The following is a 27,983-nucleotide window of genomic DNA, read 5'->3' on the forward strand; positions in this document are numbered from 1 at the left end:
TACTGTTTGCCTCGGTATTAGCGATCACAGGGCCGTTGTCGTGCAACTTGGCGTACAGCGTGTACGGACATCACAAGCTCCACGAAGAAAAGTGTTCATCTACGACAGAGGAGATTACGCTGCTATTAGAACTGAACTAGAAAATTTCTTCCCTAATTTTATGCATACGTCAAAAGCACGCTGTCCGTTAGCTCTGTGGTCAGATTGGTCGAAAGTCATGTTCCATGTTGAAATTAGGCAACGACCTAAACGAAAACCCGAAGTCATTCTGGAAATATGTAAAGCAGAACCGAAACAAAGATATACCTATACCAGCTTCAACTGTCGACGGCAAAACCGTGACGTCAGACTACCAGAGGGCGGAATGCTTTAATCAATATTTTCAATCAGTCTTTTCGCACGAAACAACTGAAAAGACATCGCTTCTAAACAATGCCGCTCAGAGCAATATGATGCGAGACACTGAAATTTATGTTAGTGGCGTCGATTCATTATTACGCCGCTTAGACGCAACAGAAGCCATTGGACCTGATAGACTATCCCCAGTAGTCCTCTGGGACTTTCATGACATCATTGCTGCGTATTTAAGTATCATATATAAACTCTCACTTGAAACTGGTCTTATCCCCCAGGATTGGAAAACGGCAAACTTTACACCCGTTTTTAAAATCTGGAGATAAAAAACTGAAAGAAAATTACAGGCCGTTCTCATTATTGTCGATATGTTGCAAAATATTTGAAGATATTTTACATATCAACATATTTGAATTCCTTGATTCAGACGCTTTCTTTACTGCCTCCCAGCACGGTTTCCGACAATGATATTCCTGTAACACTCAACTAATAGAATTTCAGCGTTTCGTATCCAAAGCCATTGATAACAGTAGTCGGGTAGACGTGGTGTTTAAAGATTTCCAAAAAGCATTCGATACTTTGTCACATAAGCTCTTAGATGTAAGGCTTGCCGCAATAAACATAAATAAAACGTTCAAACATGGATACGAAATTACTTAAATGGTAGAACCCAGTCCGTCGTCTTAAATAACGTGAAATCTTCGTCAATAGCAGTGACTTCGGGAGTTCCCCAAGGGAGCGTTTTAGGGCCCTTATTGTTCCCAATCTACATAAACAACATAGTTGAAATTCATGCATTAGATCACCCACAAAATTATTTGCTGACGACTGCGTCATACACAAAGAAATTGCGACTGAAAATGATATACGCTTTCCAAACAGAGCTAGATCACATAGCGGGCTGGTGTAAGAAATGGAACATGCATTTAAATAATAAATAGAGTTGCAGCGTGAGCTTCTCAATGAAAATATCCAAATCACAGCCCAATATAAGATCGATGGCGTCCTTATCAACATACACTGCAATTTTAAGTATCTCGGCGTTCATTTTACCGAATCGTTTACATGGAAAAAACGTATTGACACGGCCATAGCAAAAGCTACTGGGATGATTCACTTTATCCGCAAGAACTTCAAACAGGCGACGTGAGAAATCAAGGAAACTTTATATTTTTTGCAAGTCAGGTCTATACTTGATTATGCATGCGTAATATGGGATCACCATCAAGACTATCGTATAGATAGACTAGAAAAACTTCAGAACCAAGAGGCAAGCTTTGTTTTAAATAATTACAACCCCTACGCCAGCGTTTCTCAAATGAAGGCCACCTTAGAATGGGACCTGCTCCGCGTACGTAAACGGAAACTACGGCTTAAACTGTTGCACCAGATATATAACCCTAACACAGGTATCAATCGTCATAGCTACCTTGTTGAACCATACTACATATCCACTGGCTGTGATAATAGCAAAAGGATTTCTGCCTTTAAACGCAGATCGAACACTTTTTTTCTACTCGTTCTTTCCTAAAACAATAAGAGATTGGAACAGTTTATCAGACGACTTAGTAAATATAACACATAATGATTTATTTTTTTTCTGTGTTGAGACATTATTCTTGCATTATCAATTGTATGTACTACGTGTCTTGACATTGTATTTGGTGATCCATACTTATGTTACTTCTGATAATGTTACAGTGACATTTGTATATGTATGTATATATCTCGGCAACGCGTTCCTTTGTTCTGGTAATGCTTCCCCCCTACGTAATGCCTATATGGTGATGTAGGTAATCTGTAAATAAATAAATAAAATAAAAGGTATTATTCCATAAAAATGTACATATAGGCCTGCGTTTGTAGTATGTAATAAAGTGGCGCTGCCTTCGCGTGACGTAACGATCCCATCTTCGTCAGAGCATGTTGAGCAACTTTTCAGCGTGCTCATGCAACCATGCACGCAGTTTCCAGGTCGCTAAGATATTGGAGCGACATAGTTTTGCTACCTCCACTTTGTCTTAGAAATGATGCACGCTGCTACTCAACGTGGCCGTGCATATGCGTAGTGATATTTTTAATGACTTGGCTTGGCTCGTACATCGAGAGAGTAACGACGCCAGGACAAGCCACCTATGACACAGGCGCAGGCAACGTTGGACACAACGCGGTACAAATACAGGGAAGGTGTATAATGCCACATCATCTCATTGTAACAGCTTGTTATTTTGAAAAATAGTTGAAAAGCTCTAAATAAGCGTGGTTAAGCATATAGTTACAGGAACGCCTGCGAAAGTAGAGCAACGATAGCTTTCACAAATCGCGAGAAGGGCCGGCGGCATCGCTATCAATTCTCAGCGTTGCTGGAGGAAAGGTACGTCCGTGTTTAGAGCCTTTCAGATCGAAAAATACTGCTTGCAAAATAACTACGTGCATTTGGGATTGACTACTGCAGCTGCAAACACTGCGAAGGGTGAGCTTCATGTCGCGCCGTAAAAAAAAAATGGGTTGAGAAAAATCAGTTGTAGGTCCGTTTAACGTTTCTCTAAGGGGGCTCTTGAATCCGTCCGATATGGTACATACACAACGAAAACCAATGAGAGCTAAGCCCTTCTTCTAGATTCACCCTATTCGTCTAGGCGGCCTCTTCCCCACACCCGCTTTCACAGTTGCCCTCTTCTTTGTTTGGACTGGAGGAGAGGGTACGAAGCATATACACACAAGCGCTAAACAAATCAGTTCCAGCCTTCAAGAAGGCGAGTCCACTTGTCAAAACGGATGCTCGAGCACCCGCCCCCTGTTTACGGTTCTTTCTTTCATTTCAGGATAAACAGATATTTAATTACAATTTAATCAGAAGTGGTCACTACAACCACATAAATCAACGTAAATGATATTACTTTGCTAAAATACAATATTGAGTGCATTACATTAATGTAATGTCAATTTGACGCATTTACAGACAGTTCTTGAAACGTGGCCTCTGAGAAGGTTAATCGTCTAAGGGAGGAAGGTGGGCGCGCCTTGCGCCCCCTCTGCTCGCTCCAGTGCACACGGGTAGGGCAAGAACTGTTAAGCCTAGAGAAGAATAACTGTCACAGCAATCTTGCGGCAGGTGGAAATCATGTGTACCGAGCTTTGTCGATCTAGCGTGATATACTCAATTTTTCGCTTCTTCACTCGGTATGCTTACACGGCGTAGGAGCAACAAAACCACGAACTGCGCGCGTACACACAATGTAGTCACGCACTCGCCAGTCAACATCATTTCCATTTTCATCCTTGCAACTCGGGAATGATTGGGCCGCAGCGCATCTCCACGAAACAAGCGGTTGCGCGATCAGCGCTGCAAGGAGCGAGTACTTTATCGTACTCTCTCGCCGTCCTACACCTTACCGAAATTTGAGCTGACACGGAGAGCTCTCTACAAGAAGAGCTTGCTGTTGGCTTTCAATGAATGAATAAATGTTAGTCATTGTTAGGTACGCTGTTCAGCTCTCGTGTAGAAGTCTCTCGAGTACACTTTTCTCACTCTGTGTGTGTCAACAAAAAGAAAGTTAACTCTGTAAAGTACGATAGTTTATACTGGACACAAGAGTACTTCTTGTTTAAAGCCCACTGTGCGGAGCCCGTTCATTTATAAGAGCGTTGGAGAGACTGAAAACTGAGATAACGGGAAGACCTATCGCGTAGCTGTCATCTGTATGGAAGGAGGCGGCGAAGTGCAGTAGAGTGGCGTGTGCAGCGAAAGAGGGGGTGATACGGGACGAGGCGCTGACTCCCAATAATAGTGCCACGGGGTCGTGACATTGACGAAGGCAGAAGTCGACGTGTCGAAGATGAAACTCTTTATTTAACCGAACTTGTGGCCGGGAAACGGAAGGTCAAACTACAGCAGTACACACTGTACACCGATAGCCGCGAACTGAGCGTTGGCCGTCGATAAAACTGCTCATGGCTGGGACGCGCCGTCTTTTATACATCACGCATCATGCTTTCCAGTCTTATCACTGGTGGTCGCGCAAGCCCTGGGATAATCTATACTATTCGCGTCCTGCGCGGAATCTTAACAAAGTGATCTACTACAATCGCGAAGCTTCTCGAATACTGCGGTGCGGTCAGCGTCGAGCGTTGCTAACCGTCCTTGCGGGTCAAGCCCGAATACATCAAAATAAAACAAGAAGCGGGCGTGGCAATATTGAGCTATCTAAAAAGGCAGTATTGACAAGATTGTCGTGAGTGGTACGTTGGTACGAAATCTTTTCGTCTCGTTAGTGTACCCTGTTAAAACTTGTTGTTGGGCTAGTCGGTGCATACTTCATGAAGTTGGAAGACGCAAACCACCAAGGAAAACAGGCAAAAGGTAAGAGCGTCTTAAATACCAAACTCCATTTGTTATCGCGCCATGCGCCGAGAATGTCTAAATAAATAAGCATCGAAGCACTCAACATTGAACACACATACACAAACAAGCGCACCTATGCAAGATAAGTCACAACACACATACTGACCAGCGCCGCTCGCGTTGCACATTGGTAGTTTTCCTTGGTGGTTTGTGTCTTACGGTTTCTTGAAGTTTTCAGCTGCAATCCCTTGCTCGTCGCATCACGCTTCTACAGTGGAATACGCATAGTTTTTCCAACTCGCACTTGTATTCTATTGACCCTACTTTGCAACTTCGTTTGCCATCCGGGCTCGCACGACGCGATGCAACTTTGCTTTGAGGCATCCTTTACTTTCCTTTGTGCACATAGCTTTAATTGGAGACAGTCAGTACAAGTACATACGTCACCACTTTCCACGAAGGAAACGTGCACCATACATTAGGTTTAAAAGCGGAGCCACGACACATGACATTCAAGATTTTGTCGCCGCTACACCACAGTACATAACGCATTTCGTCATTCACTGTGGCACTAACGACTGTACTTACAACAACGGCGACGTCACTGTGGAGGCCCTGAAGACTCTGGTAAACGATTTGCAGAACAACAGACCAGACGCAAAACTCACCCTCACAACAGTTCTGCCTAGGATCACAAACAAACACCGATCACTCATTGCACAATCACGCACACTGCTAGCTCATGCACGAGGATCACGTAAAGTTAACAAATTTCTTCTGGACATTCAACACGGCCACAAAAACTTTGATGTCCTCCATCACGCGGAAATTCATCAGGACCCTGACATGCTCGGTCGGGACGGAATACACCCTAACTTTTCAGGCGTCAAAGTAATATACAGGAACATCAAGTACAGAATCAGGAATGAATTTAGTCAGACGCAGCCAATGACACAATCTAACGGACCATCCCACGAACCAGAACACGCTCCACATGCTACAAGCGCTAGCTGCAAATGACGCCCCGCCGTTGCCAAGACAGAAAAAGCATCTACTCAGAGGGTGGACGTGATAATATCACCTGTAACAAAACCCACACAACAAGCAAAGGCAACAAATTCACGCACTTCCCTATCAGAGACATCTGCGAAAGCTAGCAAACAAACAGATACAGAAACACGCATCGGGTCAGACCTCACCAATAACACAAAGAGTAGTAAGACAACACCCCCTGAAAACGTCGTGCTCCAGAAGTGTGTCCGACTCCAACAGAAATGACTAACACCAAGGACGGTACAGGCAACCGGAAATCTCCGTCTTTTCTCCAATCCCGTAAACTCGCCGCAAAATGCCAGAATGGTGGCTGTCCGATGCTAAAGGTCACCACCCCGGCGGCCGCACCTGCGCGTCGGCCGTCGCATCGGAAGGAAAATCGTACCGTCTGTCTCGGCCTTAAGTTGTGATGCGCATTGACGCTGGCGCGATGCTTGTGTTCACTGCGTGCTTTGCGCGCCCTCTCACCTCATACTCTCCTCCTACCCTTTTGCAATACTGTCGCCCCTGTCTAGACACATGGGTGCCTTTGCCCGAAACTCTGTCGGCGAAGGTCTGTAGGTCAGCGCAGCACAGTCTTACACGATGAACTGTGTGCCTTCCCCCTCCCTCCGTAAAGAGAGAGAGAAAGAATAAACTTTTGAAAGCATTGGTTCGGGAGCCAGCCGAAACAGGAGAGCCCACGTAACCACGGCCACATACTTTTGCAGTTCTTAATGCATGTGATGACATCAGCTTTATGGGGCGTTCATTCTTGACTCGATAAAACTATTAAGATGCCTTTCCTACTTTGAGGAATTACAGGAATGGAATTGAACTGCCCGGCCATTCCCGGAGTGGGAATGGGCTAAGTTTTTTCGTTCCGAGGAATTCAAAGGAATGCAATTGCGTCAAGTTCTAATTCCCCGGAATGGAATTGGAATAGAATGGAGGCGCCCATTCCGCAACACTGGTCCACCTGAAGCGGTGCTATATCTGCCAAACAACTGTAGACATTGTACAATCTCTCATATACCAATATAAACAATCGACTACTTCTGTGACGACACCTTTCATTTTCTTGTTATACGATTCCTATGACAGAGGGATCAGCCATCTTTTTTCGCGTTAGCGAACTTGGGGACTCTGCTTTTTTCTTTGTTATTGTAATTTATTTGTGTATGCACTTGTTTTTTTTTCCTTTTGTGTTCTGTCACAAGCATCGGGACGATGATTTTTCAGAGGGGGGGCAATGCCACGCCCGCTTCTTATTTTATTTTGATGTAATCGGGTTGGACCAGCAAGGACGGTTAGCAACGCTCGACGCTGACCGCGCCGCTGTATTCATTTTATTCATTTCATTTATTGATACTGGCAGCCCTTTTTGACGGGCTATTACAGGAGTGGAATGGAATCATATCAAACAGAAATGTGCATAAGAGAAACATAAGGAAAGGAACCTTCACTGCAGGAACACATATCATTTCACAGCACATATCAAGATACATATAACAAATCTATCATAATTGCTAGGCATGTAGTTTAAGCAGAGAAGTTGGTCAGTGAAAATAAGGAAAGAGAGCACCACTTCCGAAACACATATCATATTTTTGCGCATAATAAAACACATAATAAATATCATACACTAGTTTTAAAGCACGTAATTCACACGTCATCACAATCTTAGCGCATGGCATCAAAGTACACTATAGTTTTTATTGTTCTAAAAAGTCAGTATGTGATTTAACTTTCACAACCGAAACTGGTAAATAATTCCACTGCTGAATCGCACTAGGGAACAAGCTGTACCTGAAACAGTGATTATGAACTATGTGGGGCGGTATGTATACATACTCTGGCTATGTCTTGTTGTTTCTTGTGTTTTGATTTCAAAGTACCTGTCGTAGGTTATATTATCGTGATTATGAATTATTATGAAAAAGAATTTCACCCTTTCATATTCGGTTCGTTTTTGTAGAGGTGAGAGCTCTGCAAGTTTGCATGATTCGGTAGGTGAATGGAAACGGCGGTATTTATTAAATATAAAACTAGAACTAAGACGCTGCATTTTCTCGTGTTTCAAACAGTTAGTTTGGTTATAGGGTCCCCAAACTACTTTAGCATATTCGATTATGTGTCTCAGCAAGGTTTTATGAGCTAAAGTTATAATTTCAGGAGAGGCACGGTGGAGGTTACGTCTCAGGCCCCATAACACCTCGTTAGCTTTGGAACAGAGTTCCTCTACATGAAGATTCCAACGCAAGTCGGGTGTAAATATGAGACATAGGTATCTATATGGATGAGCCTGAGCAAGTTCGTGACCGTTATTACTGAAGCTTCGCGATTGTAGTAGATCACTCTGTTAAGATCCCGCGCAGGACGCGAATAGTCTAGATTATTCCAGAGCTTGCGCGACCACCAGTGATAGGACTGCAAAGCACGATGCGTGATTTATAAAAGACAGCGCGTCCCAGCCATGAGCAGTTTTATCGACGGCTGACGCTCTGTTCGCCGCTATCAGTGTACAGTGTGTACTGCTGTAGTTTGACCTTCCGTTTCTCGGCCACAAGTTTGGCCAAATAAGGAGTTTCATCTTCGACACGCCGACTTCTGCCTTCGTCAATGTCACGACCCCGTGGCACTATTATTGGGAGTCAGCGCCTCGTCCCGTATCACCCCCTTTTTGTTTCACACGCCACTCTACTGCACTTCGCCGCCTCCTTCCATACAGATGACAGCTACGCGATAGGTCTTCCCGTTATCTCAGTTTTCAGTCTCTCCAACGCTCCTTTAAATGAACCGGCTCTGCACAGTGTGCTTTAAACAAGAAGTACTCTTGTGTCCAGTATATTTTATCGTACTTTACAGAGTTAACTTTCTTTTCGTTGACACACACAGAGTCGAAAAAGTGTACTCGAGAGACTTCTACATGAGAGCTTAACAGCGTACTTAACATTGACTAACATTTCTTCATTCATTGAAAGCCAAATGCAAGCTCTTCTCGTAGAGATCTCTTCGTGTCAGCTCAAAATTTGGTAAGGTGTAGGACGGTGAGAGAGTACGATGAAGTACTCGCTCCTTGCAGCGCTGATCGCGCAAGCGCTCGTTTCGTGGAGATGCGCTGCGGCCCAATCATCCCCGAGTTGAAAGGATGAAAATGGAAATGACATTGACTGGTGAGTGTGTGACTACATTGTGTGTACGCGCGCAGTTCGTGGTTTTGTTGCTCCTACGTAGTGTAAACATACCGAGTGAAGAAGCGAAGAATTGAGTAAATGACGCTAGATCGACAAAGCCGCGGTACACATGATTTCCACATGCCGCAAAATAGCTGTGTCAATTGGAGTCTTCTCTCGGCTTAACAGTCCTTGCCCTACCCATGTGCACTGGCGTGAGCACAGGCGGCACACGGTGCCCCCGCCTCCCTCCCTTAGACGATTAACCTTTTCAGAACCCACGTTTGAACTGTCTGCAAAAGCGTCAAATTGACATAACATTAATGTAATGCAGTCAATATTATATTTTAGCAAAAGTAATATCATATACGTTGATTTATGTGTGTTATAGTGCCTACTTCTAGTGAAATTGTAATGAAATGTGTATTTATCCTGAAATGAAAGCCAAACAGTAAACAAGGAGCGGGTGTTCGAGCCGACGTTTCGACAAGTGGATTTGCCTTCTTCAAGGCTGCAACCGATTTCTTCGGCGCTTGTGTGTACATGATTCGTACCCTCTCATCTAATCCAATAGAGAGGACAACTTTGAAAACAGGGGTGGAGGATAGGCCGCATTGATGAATAGGCTGAATCTAGAAGAAGGACGTAACTCTTGTTGGTTTTCGTAGTGTATGTACCATATCGGACGGGTTCAAGAGCCCCCTTAGAAACGTTAACACCTGCTTGTGAACAAGGTATGTATCTATATTTTCTGTCTCTCGGAGACCGGAAGTTTAACTGAAGTATGTTAAGTTTGAGACCATCGAAGTTGTGACATGCTACATTAAAATGCGGTGCCACTGCTCTCGGTAATTTCTTCGCCGTGTCCGCGTGATGCCCGTTTATTCTATAACATTACCTGCTGTCCCGTTTCGCCAATGTACCTTTGTGGGAATCTCGTCAATAATGACAATATATACAATATTACGACATGACAACATATATATCGTGAAGTCCTTCATGCTCTGATTTTTGCATAAATGGAGTCAAATCTCATGCTAGAAATACAGCGCAAATTCATTCTCGGTTATGTTCATTTCGAGCGAGGAAAAATGATAGTTTTGTCTTCGCTCGCGGGAAGCCGCACGTCGAACTATTCATCGAATTTGATAGGGTCCTTCAGCAATGAGACTCTCTTCGACAGTGCACTGCGAAATAAAATTAAATGCAGGCACATTTATTATGCACGAGGTTCAATTCATCAAAGGTTCAATGTATCTTGAGCTTTCTTAGCCACTAGTCGACACAACTAGCAAAAGCAAGTGGTGTACACAATTGTGTACAAAGCGTTTGAAAGGGTTAAGGGGGAAGGGAGAGATGCTCCATACCTGTACTCACTCAGTCCTGTGCCGTCATTTTTGAAAGTTCAGATTTATGGCGATGCAAGCTTAGGACGATAATGGCGACCGCGGAGCCCTGATGTCGCGCTCCAATAAATGTTTACTTCCCATCTTCACCAACGAAAGGCCTTTCGTCTTTGCATTCGATGAAGAAGCCTGTTCTCTTTGTCTTCACTCCGCTGTCACTGGATTCAGGATGGGGAGGGGGTGATGCTGCTGTGAAACTTACCCCCCCCCCCTTACCTCTGATGTAGAACTCTGAGCATGCCTCATAATGCTAGGCTTATTGTAAAACAAAGGTTTCTCTTTTCCACCTAAGATATCATCTTTGTCTGAACACTGCTAACCGGCATCTACCAATAACTTTGCCAGGACGTTCAGGTTTTCAGCATTAAACTACCAATGCGTCCATATATCCTCACGGTAAAAGTAGCCGTCTGAAACAAATAAAAGCTATTTGGTGCCCCAGAAATGAGCACACGTAATTTGCCGGAGAATCTGAAGCAAATATCCTTGGTTTCGACTGCATATGTCCGTGTTACAGTTAGCCCATGTTGTCGATGTCTATAAGTGCAAGTAAGTTAAACACCCTAAAACCTTTAAACACAGCCACTTACTCACCCTAGGAGGTGATACTGTAGGCGCTGCGTCAGAGCAGCCAATGATTGGATGGTATCCTAAGTTTTCCAGCACAGATCACAACCACTTAGGTTGGTGAGCAAAGGCGAAGATAACTCGCAGAGAATCTTACGCAATCACCTAAGACCACTCGAAACCCGCCGAGGTTAGTAGTTATGGTGCCCGACTGCTGATCCGAAGGACGCGGGATTGAAAGCCGGCTGCGGCGGCCGCATTGCGGTGGAGCTGAAACGCTGGCAGTCCGTGTATTTATATTTACGTGCACGTTAATGAACCCCAAGTAGTCGAAATTTCCGAAGCCCCCACTACAGCGTATCTCATAACCTTATCGCGGTTTTGGGACGTGAACCTCCAACCACTATTACTATGCGACACGACTTGAAGGCGAAAGTCAAATTCTTCTTCTTCTTGTCAATCGATGTATTGATACTCCTCCCGACTATATCCGGCTATTACGGCGTCATGACGTCATAATGACGTCAAAAATACTGGCGATTTGTGACGTCACGATGGCGTCACATCACGACGACGCCATTGATGGCATCTAGTTATATTGTGGTCATGTGGCTTTTTGTATACCAACTGCATACACGCATTCACTTGAGTACTACACGACTTTTGACCGACTTTTATTACTTATTTTTTACGCATAATTAGTGTATACGCCAACGCCGGTCTCGCGAAGTATTTTCAGGTGTGACCAAATATCGAAGACGCCTCCACTGACAGTCAATTTTCCCGTTTGATGCGACATCTGAAGCTTTCGCCTGGTAACAAAAAATGCTGACCAGCAAAGTGGACTACCCCTAATTTATATTATTCCTGCTAAAATTATCTGCGACGCTTGTGCCGACAGTTCACATACTAACAGAAACATAAAGAAAGGGAGTGAATGCATACAAGCATGGACATGGTTACATTTGACGAACCAAGGTGGTTAAGTTGTAACGGCCTTCTTTTTGCTGAATCTCTAACGTGTGCTATCTCCCACACTCCGTAGACACTGCGTCGTCACGCACAAAACATTGCGTAACCCCAAGATCATAAACTAGTGCAAACGCAGCTGCTGGTTGACACGACAATGTACCACACAGCACGTACTGCCAAGCGAACGAGTATTTCGCGCATAAAGTACATCGATCCTGAGTGTTCTTTCAAAGCAAAGGTGATGAAACTGAAGCTTTCTTGTTTCGGTCGAGCCATTCTAAATAACAGTTCAATGGAGCACTTCAATAGAGCATTTTTTTTCCGAAATGGCAACATTTTTAGCAGGAATTATATAAATTAGGGGTAATGCGCTTTGCTGGTCACGATTTTTTTTACCAGGCGAAAGCCTCAGATGTCGCATGCAGGTGCTGGTTCTCTCAACCATTTAATGCGGTCTATAATTTCGCTCTTCTATATAGTTAACCAAAATATAACAAAAATGGTGTAACTACTCCACAATGTGACCCTAGGTCATTCTGGTTGACCCAGCCCCCACTTTAAGTGTTCTCTTAACGCTGCTACGAATTGAAAGGAAGGGAATTTGAAGATTTGTTTGCATGTTCCTCATGCAGCCCTTATTCCGGCCTCCTACCGATGCTGTAGGAAAAATCAAATGACACCCGCTAATCGCTCACATGCTCTCGTATACAGAGAATTATTAAAAAAACGAGGTTCAATTACTGCAGACTATATGCACTAGGTCATTTTGAATGGCCTGAATTTTATAAAAGTTATCCCGTAACAATTGAATGAAGTGAATAATCTGAATATTGAACCGAATATCATTGGACAATTAGAACATGAACTGGACCCCTTGGAACTCCTTTGAATTGCAGGACATTCGAATCAACTCAATAAGTGGATGCTAATGACAATATCGATAATGGAAAGTATCGTATCGCATACATTCATTCTGCTAGTACCTTGTATCTGTATCTCGAATGCTTATCGTCTCGGTATCTTGTATCTCGCTATCATTGCAATTTCAGGGTACCTTTCCCCAGCCATTTTCTGCGAAATAAACACTGCAAATTATATCGTGACATGAAGCAAGGCTGACAAAACCTTACGTGCAGGTTCATCATATACAAGCTTCCTCACAACACGCTTCAATCCTTCAATCCATCCGGAGGCAAATTCGCGTACGTGGACGAGAGGATCATCGAGAACAAACCGAGTTACTGGCAACTGTCGGAACAGGACCTGGTCACAACTGAGAACCCGGTCGCCTACACGCTTCAGCCACTCTACGAGGACAACCTGAGAGAGGTGACCTAACCCTTTCACTCTACGTAGCGATTATCATACAGGAAAGAGATGCGCACTATCTTCCACAGTCGCGTAGGAAGTGGTTTCAGAAAGAGAGAGAGAACAATTTAATGCTAGGAAAGCAGAGTAGTGTTGCTGGCCTGTCACACTCCGCGCAGGGGAACGGACGAAGAGTACTGAAATGGAGAGAGGGGAAGTTAAAATGACAACGGTAGTGTGCATCCATGCATCCATCCATGCATGCATCCCTTTTGAAAACCATTCGCTTTTCGTACGTCATTTTCAGGCAAAGCTTGTCGTAACTCACGGATTTCGGTGATGGTGTCTTACGCGAAAACTCGGCGCCGGCAAGAGTGAAAAAATGGCGGGTCCTCGAGGTTTCGCCGGTAGCATGTGTATTTGTATGCGCCACTTTCCAGTAAGCGGGCTTGTCGGCGATCAATCGTTTCTGACATGGTATTCTGGTGTTTTATCGAGGTGACTTGAATTTTCACGTTGCCACATTTCACTGTTGCCTGGATATGAACAGATGATCGTCGTTGTTGTCTGCAGCAGCTGAAGTGACGCGCGTCTCAGCGCATGGTTCGAAGTTAATTGCCGGCATGGAGGAAGGAAGAGCTTGGGAGGGGGCAGTGCCCAACACGATGGAAAGAAAGCAAGAAAAAAAACAAAGAAAGAGAGAAAGAAGGAAAGAAAGAAAGAAAAGTATAGGTCAGGCACGCACACTCTAAGCTTCGCTTGCCGCATCTGCCAGATAGGGCAAGGGATCCTGATTTCTTTTTGTCTCTTGTTAATCTTTCTGCACCCGTTATAGAAGAGTGCTTGCTTTTCATTTATTTATTTTCTTGCATTGCAGGACATTCTGTACTTTGCGTACAACGACCAGCCACCAGAACCCTACAGACAAAAGTTGGACGGCAGCCACAGTAAAGGTGCGAAAGTCATGCATTAACTTATTTTATTGCCATAGAAATTACATGGACATTCTCAGCGGATTTTTGCCGTCGCCGTTGCCGTCGTCGTCATGTGCCGTATATGTATATGTATGCATATGAATAAAAAAGGCACAAAGAAAAAAAATTCCAATCACCCGACCGGGCAATCCATCCGGCAACCCCTCGCTCCGCAGCGCGCCGCGTTAGACAACTCTATCACGCCACATGCATCCGCAGGCGTAATAACGGAGAGCTATTTATATACACCACTTGCCGCTGGCGGTACGCAGATCTCGCAGGAGCTTGAGCTAGATCTATCACGTAACACTCCTACATATCTTTTTTTTTCAATTTGAAAACTACCCTTGAGCCATGCACGAAACAGTGACCCCCTTTGTGCACCCACTCGCGATGTGGAAAGGAAAAAAAAAACGCCGGGCACACCTTGCGTAGATATATATATATATATATATATATATATATATATATATATATATATATATATATATATATATATATATATATATATATATATAATGTTTAATGCATTACCCAACCGAATAGCGTTGATAATCTGCGCGAGTCGCACGGTCACTTACGCATTTGCTTAAAGGGGTCGTGCCACCAAATTTGTGGCTTGCGTTCTTTGCTGTAAGCGTTTCCTATAGCTCTATAGTTTCCTATAAACGCAACAAGATTCATGTATTCCCGCTAAATAATTTAATATCGCCTTTTGATGTGGACAACTTTCGGTTTCGGTTTGTGGGCGACGAGGTTGGGCAGAGACGTAGAAGTGTAGGGGGCTTGGTCACGTGACCACACAAGGCTGTGACATACTTAGCCAGGAAGCGATCGAAACTGGGCGAGTGATGTAGCAGCCGATGCTTTGCCGGTACTATAGTGAACTAGAATATATTCTAGTTCACTACAGGCGTTACGTACGTTGTGCAGGTGGCGGAGGTCCGGGGGTCACTCACGGCACGACAGCAGATCTGGTGTGACGTCACTACAACTTTCGTTGCCCCTCCTAAACAGCTACGTCAGAGTTGTCGCGCTAGCGATTGGTCTCGATCGGGAGAATGGGCATTTAGGTATACTTCGGAAGTGAATAGAAATATATTCTAAACGTTTGCTGTGTCCGACCCTTCGTGTGGACTGTCCTTGCATACAGAGGAAACCCACAACAGGCTTGTTATAGCCTCGAAATTTGATGGCACCACCCCTTTAAGACGACTCGAAATCGAAATCCATCCTTTTCTCAGTCGATTGTATTGATGTTCATGTGATGTTGTCCCCCCCCCCCCTTCCCGAAAGCTTTCTGTACCTAACGTGGCTAGGCCCTGGCTTCGGGATCGGAGGCATTGTTAGCTTTCTGCACCTCACGTGGTTTTGCAGTGCCTCCGGGATCGGCCCACCTTTCACCAAGCGACGACGTCATGTTATGACGTAATCATGTGACGTCACTTCGGCTGCTTCATGATGACGTCCCAAATTCTGGCGAACTGTGACGTCATGGTGACGTCATAGAGTGAGGTGATCACATGATGTTGACGCCGACTTAATCTGTGCTAGGCTAGTTTTGTTACGCTTGTCTTTGTCTCCCTTGCCAGCCATTTTTTTTCGCCGCATCCCAGCTACCCGTACAGCACTGACCAGCAGAGCTACCTTTGGATAACCACCCTGCCTTCCTATGCACTCCCTCTCATTGAGAACCTTCCCCTTGTTTGATATAGTGGACATGACGGCGTGATATGCTGTGACGCAATACAAATAAGCTTACATAAAACACTTTCAGTAAAATCGTGGAAACGTACATTTTTTTCACCATGGTGTAGCCTTGTTGAGATGTTTTGCAAACGAAACTTTGCTGAACCGCAGGCGTGATCCTATTCGACGAAACCGCTGGCGTGTGGCTGCTGCATACCGTGCCCAGATTCATGAAAAGAGTGAAGAGGTGGAGATACGAATTCCCGGATAATGCCAAAGCCAACGGCCAGATGTTCATGTGCGTCACGTTTCAAACGGCGCAAATCAACACGATCGGTAAGGACGTCACTACAACTTTGCTCAAGCTGTGTGAAGTGCGTATTCAATGCTACTTTCTGTTTTGTCATCTTATGTCGAGCTCATTGTCTTGTACTGCTAGGTCTTGAAGAGTGTGTAGAAGTCCACCTCCTTTCTAAATACATTCCAGCTAGTTCCACGCCATGAAAAACGTCGGAGAGAAGCTGTAGCCCCTTTCATCAAGCATTACATTTTGCTCCCAAGTTTCGGCAAAGATTTCACTAAGGATTCCCTTGTTCTTGCTTTGTTCTTCAGGTTAAGCCAAGTGGATCTCTTTCGACGACGTGCTCATTCAGTGCAGATGTAGCCCATTCCACTCGCCCACTCGTCCAAAACGCGTATTACTATCGCGGCTGCTCTGTTAACGCAAGCAGCGTTGGAAGCGCTGCTGGCGTGCATGTGATGCATGGCCACGCTGGTAGCGTTCCACCGTGGCCACAATTCTCGTACTGCTTTGAATCACACCTGCTCTCCGTGGTCGATCACGTGACCTTCTCCCCTTTCCTGCTCTTGCGAGTCTCCTCTTTTACTCTGGTCACTTTATCGTCTGTAACACGCATTCACATGCTTTATACAGATTGGCTTTGTGCAAGCGTAGGACGCATTATAATAAATACGATCAAAGAAAAAAGAACGCAGGATTACAGCCCAATGGTTATGACACTTGTGTTCACGCCATGATGGCCTGCGTTAAACCCCACCTCGTCAAAAAAATTAATTTGCATTTATTTAATAATTTTTTCACTACCCATTCAGCCACACCTCATCTCCATGATAGATCACATGACCTCCTCCTTTTTCCTCCATTCACGAGGCTTCTCCTTTCGTACTGGTCATGCGACCTTTTTTAGCGAAGCCTGGACGACACCAGAGCAATATTCGCAAACACGGCTTCGCTGCAAAATTTCCGAAAAAAAAACTTGAAGGATGTACGCTTGAGCTTCGCCTTGAAGAGTAGAACGCGATAGCGAAATCGGGCCGCGTGCGCATCGCCTTCTAAGTTACTAGTCTCGCTTCTCCTTTCGGTGCATGAATCAACCGTTTCATAAGGAAATGAACGACTGTGCGGGTAACACTGACCTTTTCAAACTATCCTAGAATGCCTACTACAAGTACAGTTCCTAAGTGCCCACTACGCGATAATTCTTCCTTTTGAAAATTGGCCATGTACCCACTAGTAAGTGCCACGCGCACGCTCGCATCTGCGCATTTTCTAATAGATGGGCAGCTTTGAACCACCCACTCGTTGCACAATTCGTAAGTTTTGAAACTTGGCGCGATTCTACGCTTCTGCCACGCAATATTACATGCGTTAAGGAGACTACTTCCACTACATGACATTCATATAGTGTTTTGTTCCAAAGCAGTTTCAACGAATAGCATGGCTGTGTGGTAGACATCTTTCTCGATTTTTCGGTCACGGACGTGATGATAATTTTTCGCTCTAGCCAAAGGAAATGAATAAACATTAGAATAATAGACAGCACATTTATTGATATTTCCTTTCATTCGCAGATGCAGTGAACTCTGACCAGAGCGAACTCTAAGGAAAATAAGGAACAGTTAAATTAATTGAAAGTTCACAAAACTGAATATTCACTGGAATGTGACACGGCATAAAGCACAGACAACACTGAGTCAAATGTGTGAAATGCAATTTATGTTATTTATTTTGTACAATACTGCAGACAGTAGTCCAAGCACGAAGGGTGTACGTAAAGATACACACAAAAGGGATAAAATCAAATGTTGTTGTATTTACACCCTTACAATTTCCTTAATAATATCGCGTGAACCCTGACCCCTAGATAAGGTCAATAATTCCAAAAAAAAAAACACGATATGAATATGAGAGGCGTTGTAGTGGAGCTTCCGGAAATTTCGACCACCTGAGGTTCTTAACGTGCACCTAAATCCAAGTACCCGACCCGCCACGGTGGTCTAGTGGTTATGGCGCTCGACTGCTGACCCGAAGGTCGTGGGATCAAATCCCAGCCGCGGCGGCTGCATTTTCGATGGAGGCGAAAATGTTTGAGGCCTGTTTATTTTGAGAACCCCAGGTGGTCAAAATTACCGGAGCCCTCGGCTACGGCGCGTCTCATAATCATATCGTGGTTTTGAGACGTTAAACCCCAGATATTATTATTATAAATCTAAGTACCCGGGCATCAAACATTTCGCCTCCCTCGAAATTCGGCCGCCGTGACCAAGATAGACGCGAACACCAGCGATTACGTTGGAATGTAGGATTGTGAACGTCCGAAGCTAAACGCGCTTCGGTCACCGATAAGATTACGACGGTCTTGCTCGCCGCTATCTCTGTATAGTCATGAGCGTTCCTTCTCTGGGCACACTTCCGCGGAATGAGGAGATCAAGCTTCACCTTTACCACAACAATCGCATCACAATGTGGCAATTGTCATGTAGTAAAGATAGGATGGGGCGCAACGTGATAAGTACACTATTTAAAAAAGATGCTGAAAAAAGGTGTATTTTACGCCACAACATCAGTCTCTATCAGACTTCTTGGCGTTTGCTTCCTTGAATACTCGGCGCTTGCCGCTTTCCTATAAAGAATGCTACGCCATGCTGATAACGCGCATGTCGTTCGCGGCCTGCAGTTATTGGGTGCGCGGCGTCATTGCAGCGAAAGGGACAAAAGATGGCTGACGATTATCGTTGTTTGACGAAAAAAATCCCCTTTTTACTCGATATTATTTTAAAATGTATGAATTTCAACAAGTCCCATCCCATAGCAGGGTGTGTTCCAATACTCATCGTAGAAGCCTAAATAGACAGCCGAGCGGACCGCGATCTCCGTATACCCACTTGTAAACTGTTTTCGCAGCGAAGCTCCTACGCACCCAGAGTGCTGGTGTGCACGATAACAAAACAACCAAGTGGATGAACAGTTACGCCGACGTGAAGGAGCTCGCCGATAACAATTTCCTTGAAGAGTATCGCACATTGAAGGAACCCCTGGCAAGCAAAAGTGGCCATTTCCTATGGGCGTACGCCAAGCCAGCAGCAGCAGGAACAGGTAAGCAACTTCTCTTTAGTTATCATTGTGCACAAACAGTAAACCAGTTTACACCCTTAAGGGGAGCGTGTCTATAACAAACAGCTTTACACCTTAGGAAAGAGGCCATTTTACAAACCAAAATATCCTCTATCACGGGACGGGGGTTGCCAATCGTCTAAACACCCATATCACTGAGAAACAGAAGGGTACTAGTCCGGAAGCATCCAATTACCTCAGCATAAAAGACGCACATACGCGCCCAAACATTATGCGCGCAAAACAACATAGTCAAACACCAAATTGACAGAGCGCTCGCACTACGTAGCCGTAGACCGACCACTTGGTATATATAACCATGATATGCTGAGCTCGGTACAACGGCACAGGCAATAAAATATCAACGAGGTCTCTATAAAATTTTCTATGGCAGACCTCAGTCAAATAATAAAACGAAAAACGCACTGACAAGAAATGGAAAGACGAAACAGCATCTTTAAGATAACCCCGTGTGGGTCCTTGCACGCTTTATGACGAATTTATAAATCCCGGTAAGACTATACGCAGCCTCAGTTCTATCACAGTCCTCAGAAAAGGGTCATCTGTATCACGGAGGAAAAAAAAAACGATTGACGTATGTGCATATGAGCTAAACCAAGCTCCCCATCTCGTACTTTCCTGAAAAGATTCATGCGACTTGATTTTTCTATGACAGAGCCCCAAATGAAGACCGCAAACACTCTATCTTTTGTACGCTGATTCTATTGCAATGTAACACTTGCATTACATACCACAGCTTGCTTACTAGAAACAAGCTGCACGTCGTGGCCCGCGCGAAGATTGACATATCGCAACCCTTCCCTTCATAAAACCTCTGTCTCATTTTTTTCAGTATCCCTCACTGTCGCTATAGTTATCCAACGGCACTCCCATCAAACTATTTTATGAACATTAAGTGGCGAGAAATAGTGACTGACCACCACTCGCGCTGCGGCACCATACAACGGTCACCAGGTATACAAAGGCACCGTAACTTGACCTCCCATATAGCGCGAGTGGAACACTTCTATTCTGATTAATTAAGCAATAGACGTTAGACTCTGGAGTTTCCAAGACGCGTGGCGCCACCTGTCGGAGAAGTATTGGGTAGTACAAAGACCGACTCCCTTGCACAGTTTGCTGTGGGACCAAGTGCAACTAGCGAGTGCGAAACAACGATTGAGCTTAATGTCGCGTGTGTTTGCACATTGAACACTCAGAATAAGAGCTGTGAATTTCTCTCCGCTAGTCGGACGCGCCACCGAACCGTCATGAAGTGTCTGCTGGACATAGGCGTATCTACCGGGGGGGCAGGGGGGGGGGGGCGCTAGCCCCCCCACTGAGAAATGTTAGGGGGGCGGAGCCCCCCCACTTTCGACAGTGGTCATTGTCGGCTGCAGACTGGGCAACTAACAAGTAAGGCAAAGCTTTACTTGAACGCAGCAATAACGTAATTATGTAAAATAAGTTTCCTACAATTCTGCTGTGACGACTGTCCTCCCTGTGTCGTGACCACGCATTGTAGGCTCTCTGCTGTGCGGGCTGCCTATTCCACGCTCTCGCGCCTTGCGCTCGAGCATTGCAGAGGAGGCTATCGCTCAGCAGGATCTCTACAAGATTGCAGCAATCTGTCACGATTTTATTTTGCTGGGCCTGGCCTGAAATTTAAGTAATCGGCGACGCAAATACGGGCGGGAACCAGTAAACGTTTTATAGCCCGATCAAACGCTCTCCTATTTGAGTAAATTTAGTTTCTTTCTTTTAAAACGAATAGCATCGCCACTGTTTCATATCCAAGCTGCTGTGAGCTGATGAGTGTGCAGAAGTGTCGAGTATTTTAGTTGTGCCGATCCAGGAGAGCTAAAAAAGATTCCAACTTCAGTCTCCGATTAGCCTGCTTCACAAGTTGCTTATCATACGGTAGCCTGGAGCGGTCGCGGCGGCTTGTAACAAGGCAGTGGACTCAGCACATTGAAAAGCCCAGCTTTCAATTTTGCCCTGTAGCTTTATCTATACCTCACAAGGGAGATGATCAGCGTCCATGGTTTTCTGGACTAAGGCGGCTGCCCACCTGCGAAGGATTGTGTCCGTTCCTGATAATGTTTATTTCTCTCTCTACCTCTCTGTCAGCAACGATGACTTGACAGAGAGCTCTATACGCGCAAAAACAGATCAACGTCGTTAATACTACAACTGAAAGTATCTGTTATACACATATGAATTCATCTCGCCCACTGTTATAAGTAGCCGCTGCCAAAGTGGTTGGTGGGCAGCCTTCTTGAATTACGTTCAGAATGAGACACTGTCTGGCTATTAAAAAAAAAATTTGTTATTGTTCAGCACAGTAATGCGCTGCTTATTGTGCACACTTCATTTTAACGCCGCCAGTTTTCGCTGACTTGTGACGTCGCGTAACAAGGAGGAAATTTTATGGCACACCGAAGAATTTTGGCGAATAGCGAAGAACCAATGTCGAACAATACGCCGTATTGAAAATAGTTTACTTTTTAACATAGTCATGCGTAGGTGGTAATTACGCGGTGGATCACTTACGCGCCATTTGTTGCGTCGTGTTAGAGCAGGTGCAATGAGCACGACCCAGAAAATTTCGACCAATCATAAACAGCTAACGACCAATACGGAAGGAAACAATGCGGGGCAGTTTACCGTTATAATCGCCCACATTTTTTCAAAGAATATTTGAGCTTAGACAGAATTACGTAGGCTATTTACTTGGAGTAGCCGGAGGGGAGCAGTAAAGAGCAGCATCACCGCTTTCCCGTTCACTCCCCACACAAGCTGGGAAAAGTAGGAGGGCAAGGAACGACACCTGGCACATAAATTCGTAGTTATTTATAATCTTATAGTATACACAACCCGCTCAATGTGGTTTCTATAAATTGACTAAACTTCGTCTTTTTCTTTAGAAAGACTTTATATTAGAGGTCTCTAACACTAAAGAAATCGGCACTGGCTTATTCTGAAGATTTCTGCGAAGTACCTTGCTTTGTCAGCCACATGTTTTGTTTAACAAGTGAGAATTTAAGGTGCTAGAGGCAGATTCTTCATACTCACCGTACTTACAACGCGAAACTGAGAGTGTGAAGTTTGCACATGGAATGCTCATATGAAGAACAGGCTAAAGGTGGCTGTACTTATTAAACTTGGCGATAAAATTTCCAAAATGATATTAAACACTGCTTTGTTGTGGCGGTATGGAGGCCCAACCTGCATAATCTCTTGTGTAGATTCTGCCTTGATTTCAGACAGCTCTATGAATGCAATATATATATATATATATATATATACGGCGGACAGTGAGCGACGCCAGCCCCCCCACTCGCGAACGACTTGGTACGCCACTGCTGCTGGATCACTCGCCAGAACGACGGCGAAAACAACAACAGACGAGACCGCTTCGCACGCTACGAAGAAACGTCGCAATCGACGCCACGGTTGCGTTGTGAATTTCCACGGACGTAAAAGACTGAATAACAACGTTCAGCATTACCAATTTCCATAGTTGACGTACGAAGAAGAAACGCGTGAGCGTTGGATACGGACCGTAGCGAGCGTGTTGGGTAAGCGAAGAGCCCGCGTTCTCCGCAGCTCGTCGCATGAGAAAGTGTGATAATGTGGCTCGGCTGTTGTTTTGCGTAGCCCTGATGCGAAAAAGCGGTAACCTTGACTATGAAGCTCAGCAGAGGCTCTGACCGCAGTGCGTGCCGTGTAACACGAAGTGGGCAGCTAGAGGCAGACTGAACACGCGTGATACGCACGCCACGATCTCCTATAATCAGAGTTGGTCGTCACCACACAGCACCGCGCACGTACGTTTTGAAGGCTCTGAGTTCCGGTTCTAACTAGCTAACACGTGCGTCATAGAAGTAAATCCCAAAATGTTGGTCGTGACCACCTTCAGGTTTGTTTTGCCCGTGGCCTCCGCGGTTGCCGTAGCTATCTCGAAGGCCACGGTTTTGCCTTTGGTTTTGCGAAAGTGGCACGCACGTGTCCCAATTTGCAGTATATACAAACGGAAGACGACCATCAAGGGACCACTTGAGGATGCGTAATAAAACAGTCCAGGGATGAGTTAAGGGAGAATGCAACTGAAAAGGCGAAAATCGCCGGGGCCATTCGTCTCTAATAAAGCGAGTTTTGCACCACTGATCGTAAGATACATACCTTTATAAAAACATTTACACTACACATAAAAACTAAAAATACCTGAGTAGAAGCAAAAACATGCATATATTTAGTTAAAGAAATTTCAGCTACCTAACTTTAATATATTTTGTGTACTTCATGACAAAATTTGGCCAAAACAGCAGAGCGGATGAGTGTTCCCCTCCACCTCTCCGTCATTATTGATTTCATATGCTTCAAAAAATTTTGGGCGGCAAAACAAATTGCGGATCTCTTATTTCCATTCATCAGGCAATAATATATCAAATTTTGAAATAAATTTAAGAGGTCGACCAGCCATCGTTTGTTCGATCTTACGTGGAATCACATGATTCTTTTTGCTAAATATTCTTATATACAAAGGCAGCTTGAAAATGTTAAATTCAAAAAAGTCAACTTTTTTAACTGCGTTTTTGAAGCTGGTGGCCTACCTTAAGAGATTGTGTGCGGTCCTATGTGCGCTACTGACGAGTTCTGCTGTCTGGATCGAGCAGATTTGTGGTTTGAAGCAAAGTATTCGAAAAAAAAATTACACCTGTTGTAAGCTCAAGTTCTTCTGTCGCTCTTTTTTGTCCCCATGTTTTTTTCACTCACATTCTTCAGATATTGTGTTTTGGTGCTTCACTGTCTGCCTCTCATACGTCCCCTTCTGGCGTTATTAATTAAGAGCGAGAAACATTCACAGTAAACAAGTGTGTACAAGTATGTACAATATATGCGCCAGTCCAAGAAGCTCTTCCGAATATTCTTCACTGTCATACTTCAGCTAGCAAATGGAAATGTGCAAGATGTATCTGCATATTTGTGTTAAGAAAACACTGAAATGAAACGTTTAATCAGTTTAGCCTGATATATAATTCTTTCATTATTGTACTCTCGTTAATTTAGCGATCATACGTTTAATATTGTGACGACGAAAATGAAGATAAATGTCCTCGCCTTCAATTTCGCGCCAGAACTCAGAAACCTGAAAGCGAAAGGCGTGCGACTTACATCCTTTTGCGGTTATCTTCTTCCTTCCATCCTTCCCTCGGTTCTAAACGAATATGGCTTTCGAAAAAGCCTGCCTAATAACTGCTTTTGTCCAACATTTGCAGATCTCTATGCTGGAGCGCTTTTCGGTGACCTAGGCGAGCCCATCGTTGTGCAGTCTTGGAGGAATGGCCCTGGACGTAATCTTAACACCAACGAGGAAGTGTTCGACATCTTTTACATGGTACTAAAGTTTGGTGAAGATAATTACGCCGCTTTCTCCGCTACCGTCGATCACAGCAAGTGGGCATTCACCACCGAAAGTGATATTTTCTGCTTCTGTTCTTCGAATCGCAAGGTAAGTTATGTAGGCACTTCAACAGACTTTTTTTAAGTGCGGAACGCTTTAGGAACCCGGGCTGTCGTATGCTGTCTCATGTTGCTTAGATGCAAGCAGGCAAATAATCACTTTACAGTAAAAACTCGCAAATTCAGATTTCACAGGACCGGAAAAAATGTCCGAATTAACCGAATGCCGAATTATAGAAAGTACCAAGAAAACCATAAACAAATGTCTGTTACAATATTGCATTTTCATTTTCTTGATGAATACGTAAATCCAGTACTTATTTCACATGAGTCTAAAAGGCGCAATTTTTGCCATTCGCGACTTCGCTCATAATGAGACCGCGGCTCAAGGCCCTCGTGTCTTAAGGCGAAATGTAATCTGAACCCATCCCTTTTTACGTACCGCGACCACCAACACCACAACGCGCACATGACGATACTTGCTTCGCCAGAAAAATAGACGGCAACTGATCCTTCGTCCATCACAATATAGCAAGCACGTTTTATGCCAGCGTACGGACCGCGGCTGAAGCTTTTCATCTTCGGCGGCTTCCACCACGTTTGAGTTTCGTGACATTGCGCGCGCATTGCCCGATGGCAAAACGAAGTTACTAAATGCCGCATCCACTGAGGACGAATCCGTGGTCTCTAAAGACACGATCAAAGCGTCCACAATGTTCTGAAGGCACGCGCACGGCCTACTTACTGAGTCGAAACGAAACCGACGAAACTGCCGAGCACCGCATCTGCTGCTGATAAACTTGCTCGCTAATGCACAATCACGGATGGCGACTACACAGTTTTGCAGGCACGCGGCAAAAAAAAAAAAAAACCAAGCTACTGCTTGTCTCAGCTTTAACCCAGGTCACTATCGACGCGATCATATATAGCTTCCACACAGTTCGCGTGCGCCGAGTAAAATCGAAACCGAACCAAGTCTGCCGCAGCCGCTGAAGACTTGGTCGCCAACAACCCGATTGTGGTAAGATAGTGGATGGCGACCACGCCTCTCTGAAGGCCCGCCGCTGTTTCGGTAGTTCGCGAACAGCGCGAACAGCCCCCAACAAACTGAGCTCCCTTTGCAAGAGGGTGAATGAGAACAAGCAAGTCAGCAAGGGTTGCGTAAAAAAGCACGCAACTAACTATGTCCCTTGCAGGTGTGAAGTAGTGTACGAGTTCCCGACCTCGTGTGGGGGTGCCTATATCGGGCAGACGGGCCGTTGCCGGAACGACCGTCTGCGCGAACACGCCAACAACCTCAAGGCAAGAAGCGGCAGCAATTTGGCCATTCACTGTGCTAAGTGTGGCTGCCAACCTCGTTTTAAGGAGACCCGTGTGCTGCGCACATACAAGGACCAGACAGCACGTGAAGTCTACGAGGCTTTCGCAATGAAATGTAAAGATGAAGCATGTGTAAGCGAGCCGTCTATTAATCTAACAGACAAGGAGTGTTGCTCTCTCCGTCACTAATCACCTGTGACTAAACGACAATGTGCCGCTGGACGCATGCGCCGCTAGAAGCTCTCTTTTTGTTTCCCTTCCCCATTTTTTTCTGTATCTGTGTATATTCTTCGCGTTTTAACAATAAACCATCAGTTGGCAGTCAGCGCTAGTCCTGTGTTCTTTCTTGTCCGCGTCTTCTTCGCGCTGTTTTTAACCATGGATTCTTACCAACTGGCTCGCATTCACTCGCTTTTAACTCTTTACATGTTGCCGTTTAGAAACGCAGATTTGAACCTCTCCGTGCTCGCGACAGCCTAATAAACAATAGTTATTTCGTTATGTGCTGCCCATGATCAGAATGTCCATCTGGCACGTTTTGCAGTAAAATATATTAGCCTAACGGAAGATCTGTGCGTCATTGGCACTGCCTCTTGAAGAGCTTAGTTATATCTATGTAGAAAACATCGTACATCTGAGCTGCACACTGAAAAGTTCAGTTTAGGGCACCCGCTTTGACATATTTTCTGTTATTATTCTTTATGTTCTGCGTACTACAGTCGCAGTAGTTCACTATATCTGAACTGATCATTAGGCTCAGAGCCGTACTCCGTGTGCCAGGATTGCTGCGAAGAACGCGTATATAGAAACACTGAGAATTTAATAACCGTTCGAATAAAGTTTCGATCTTAACTGACTCAAAAGAGGCCATCATTGCTTATTCGACTATACAAATAAGAAGCTAAAAACTCGGAGATTCCGCATTGTTAACAAATATACTTCACAACGGACAAATTCTGCCGATGTCGTACGGCTTTCTCTGTTACGAGCCCATATGTAAGGACTGACTGCTAGAATAGGTTGATGGATATTATGAGACTAATACTAATGTCCTACTGTGTTGTGAATAATGTGTTCATTCGATGCAATTATACTAACTAAATCCACGACACTCGACCATACGCTTCAGAGAAGGTGCGCGCTCTATGCATGATTGTTCAAGTGTATACGTGTGCTCGACACAGAATAGCATAATATTTTGAAAATATTCGATAAATTATACGGTAGACGTCACGCGGTGCAATATCAAATTTTATATGAAGTCTACCCAGCGCGCTCAGTTTTCTACAATGTGCGCCAGTGTCGCCATTGCGCGGCCAGACAGTGTACGACGTCCTCAATACCTCCAAACGCGCTGTATCACACTGGGTCATTCTGTACAGTGCCTCTCAACGCACTGGGCGGCACTCGAAACGCTGTGGAATGTGCCCCGCTGCCTGCCAGCACGATATAATGAAATAGGGAACAATGTACAGCGGTTCCAGTGTCGCCCAGTGCACTGAAATGCACTGGGAAGCACTGGAAACGGTGTTTTTTGTGAGAGGGGACTTTTTGAGCACACCAGAAAAAAGAGCTATCCCTAAGCAGAACGCCACCACTGGACACTGTTGTCTATAGTTAAGTTTTCTTTTTTTTTTCTAACGTAGGAGTCTCAAGAGAAACGAGGCGGAGAAGCCCTGTGCTTCGACAACGATGTGGTGAAGGCCCTCTTTTGCAGCGGTGTCAAGGCGGCTCACCCCCACATCAACTGCAACAATGAAAGAAAAAGACACCGCATCGAACGTGAAAGGGGTCCTGCATAGCATTCCGAAACGAACTTCCTCTGTAGTCGCGACTTCATACTCTATCCTTTCTCGCTGGTTCGTCAGTGCGTTGCACACTGCGAATTTCACGTGAAAAGAAAATGAAAATAAAGGCAGAAAAGCTGTGCCCCGCGTAAGCGCATGCGTGAACACAGCA

The 27,983-nt window shown here is 44.8% G+C and overlaps 2 protein-coding genes across 2 annotated transcripts in view; one reads left to right on the top strand and one right to left on the bottom strand.

Moving 5' to 3' along the window:
* The window catches only part of LOC119400253 (uncharacterized), a 344,569-nt gene that overhangs the window by 213,527 nt on the left and 103,059 nt on the right, over positions 1 to 27,983 (bottom strand). The gene's annotated exons all lie outside the window — the stretch shown is intronic.
* On the top strand, positions 1,463 to 27,826 carry LOC119400944 (deoxyribonuclease-2-alpha-like). The gene is made up of 6 exons (XM_037667823.2): positions 1,463 to 1,500; positions 12,989 to 13,181; positions 14,038 to 14,113; positions 19,029 to 19,220; positions 24,521 to 24,753; positions 27,671 to 27,826. Exons 1-6 carry the CDS (start codon positions 1,463 to 1,465, stop codon positions 27,824 to 27,826), a joined length of 888 nt encoding a protein of 295 aa, XP_037523751.2.

Source organism: Rhipicephalus sanguineus, chromosome 7 (assembly GCF_013339695.2).
Source record: "Rhipicephalus sanguineus isolate Rsan-2018 chromosome 7, BIME_Rsan_1.4, whole genome shotgun sequence".
Classification (NCBI taxonomy): domain Eukaryota; kingdom Metazoa; phylum Arthropoda; class Arachnida; order Ixodida; family Ixodidae; genus Rhipicephalus; species Rhipicephalus sanguineus.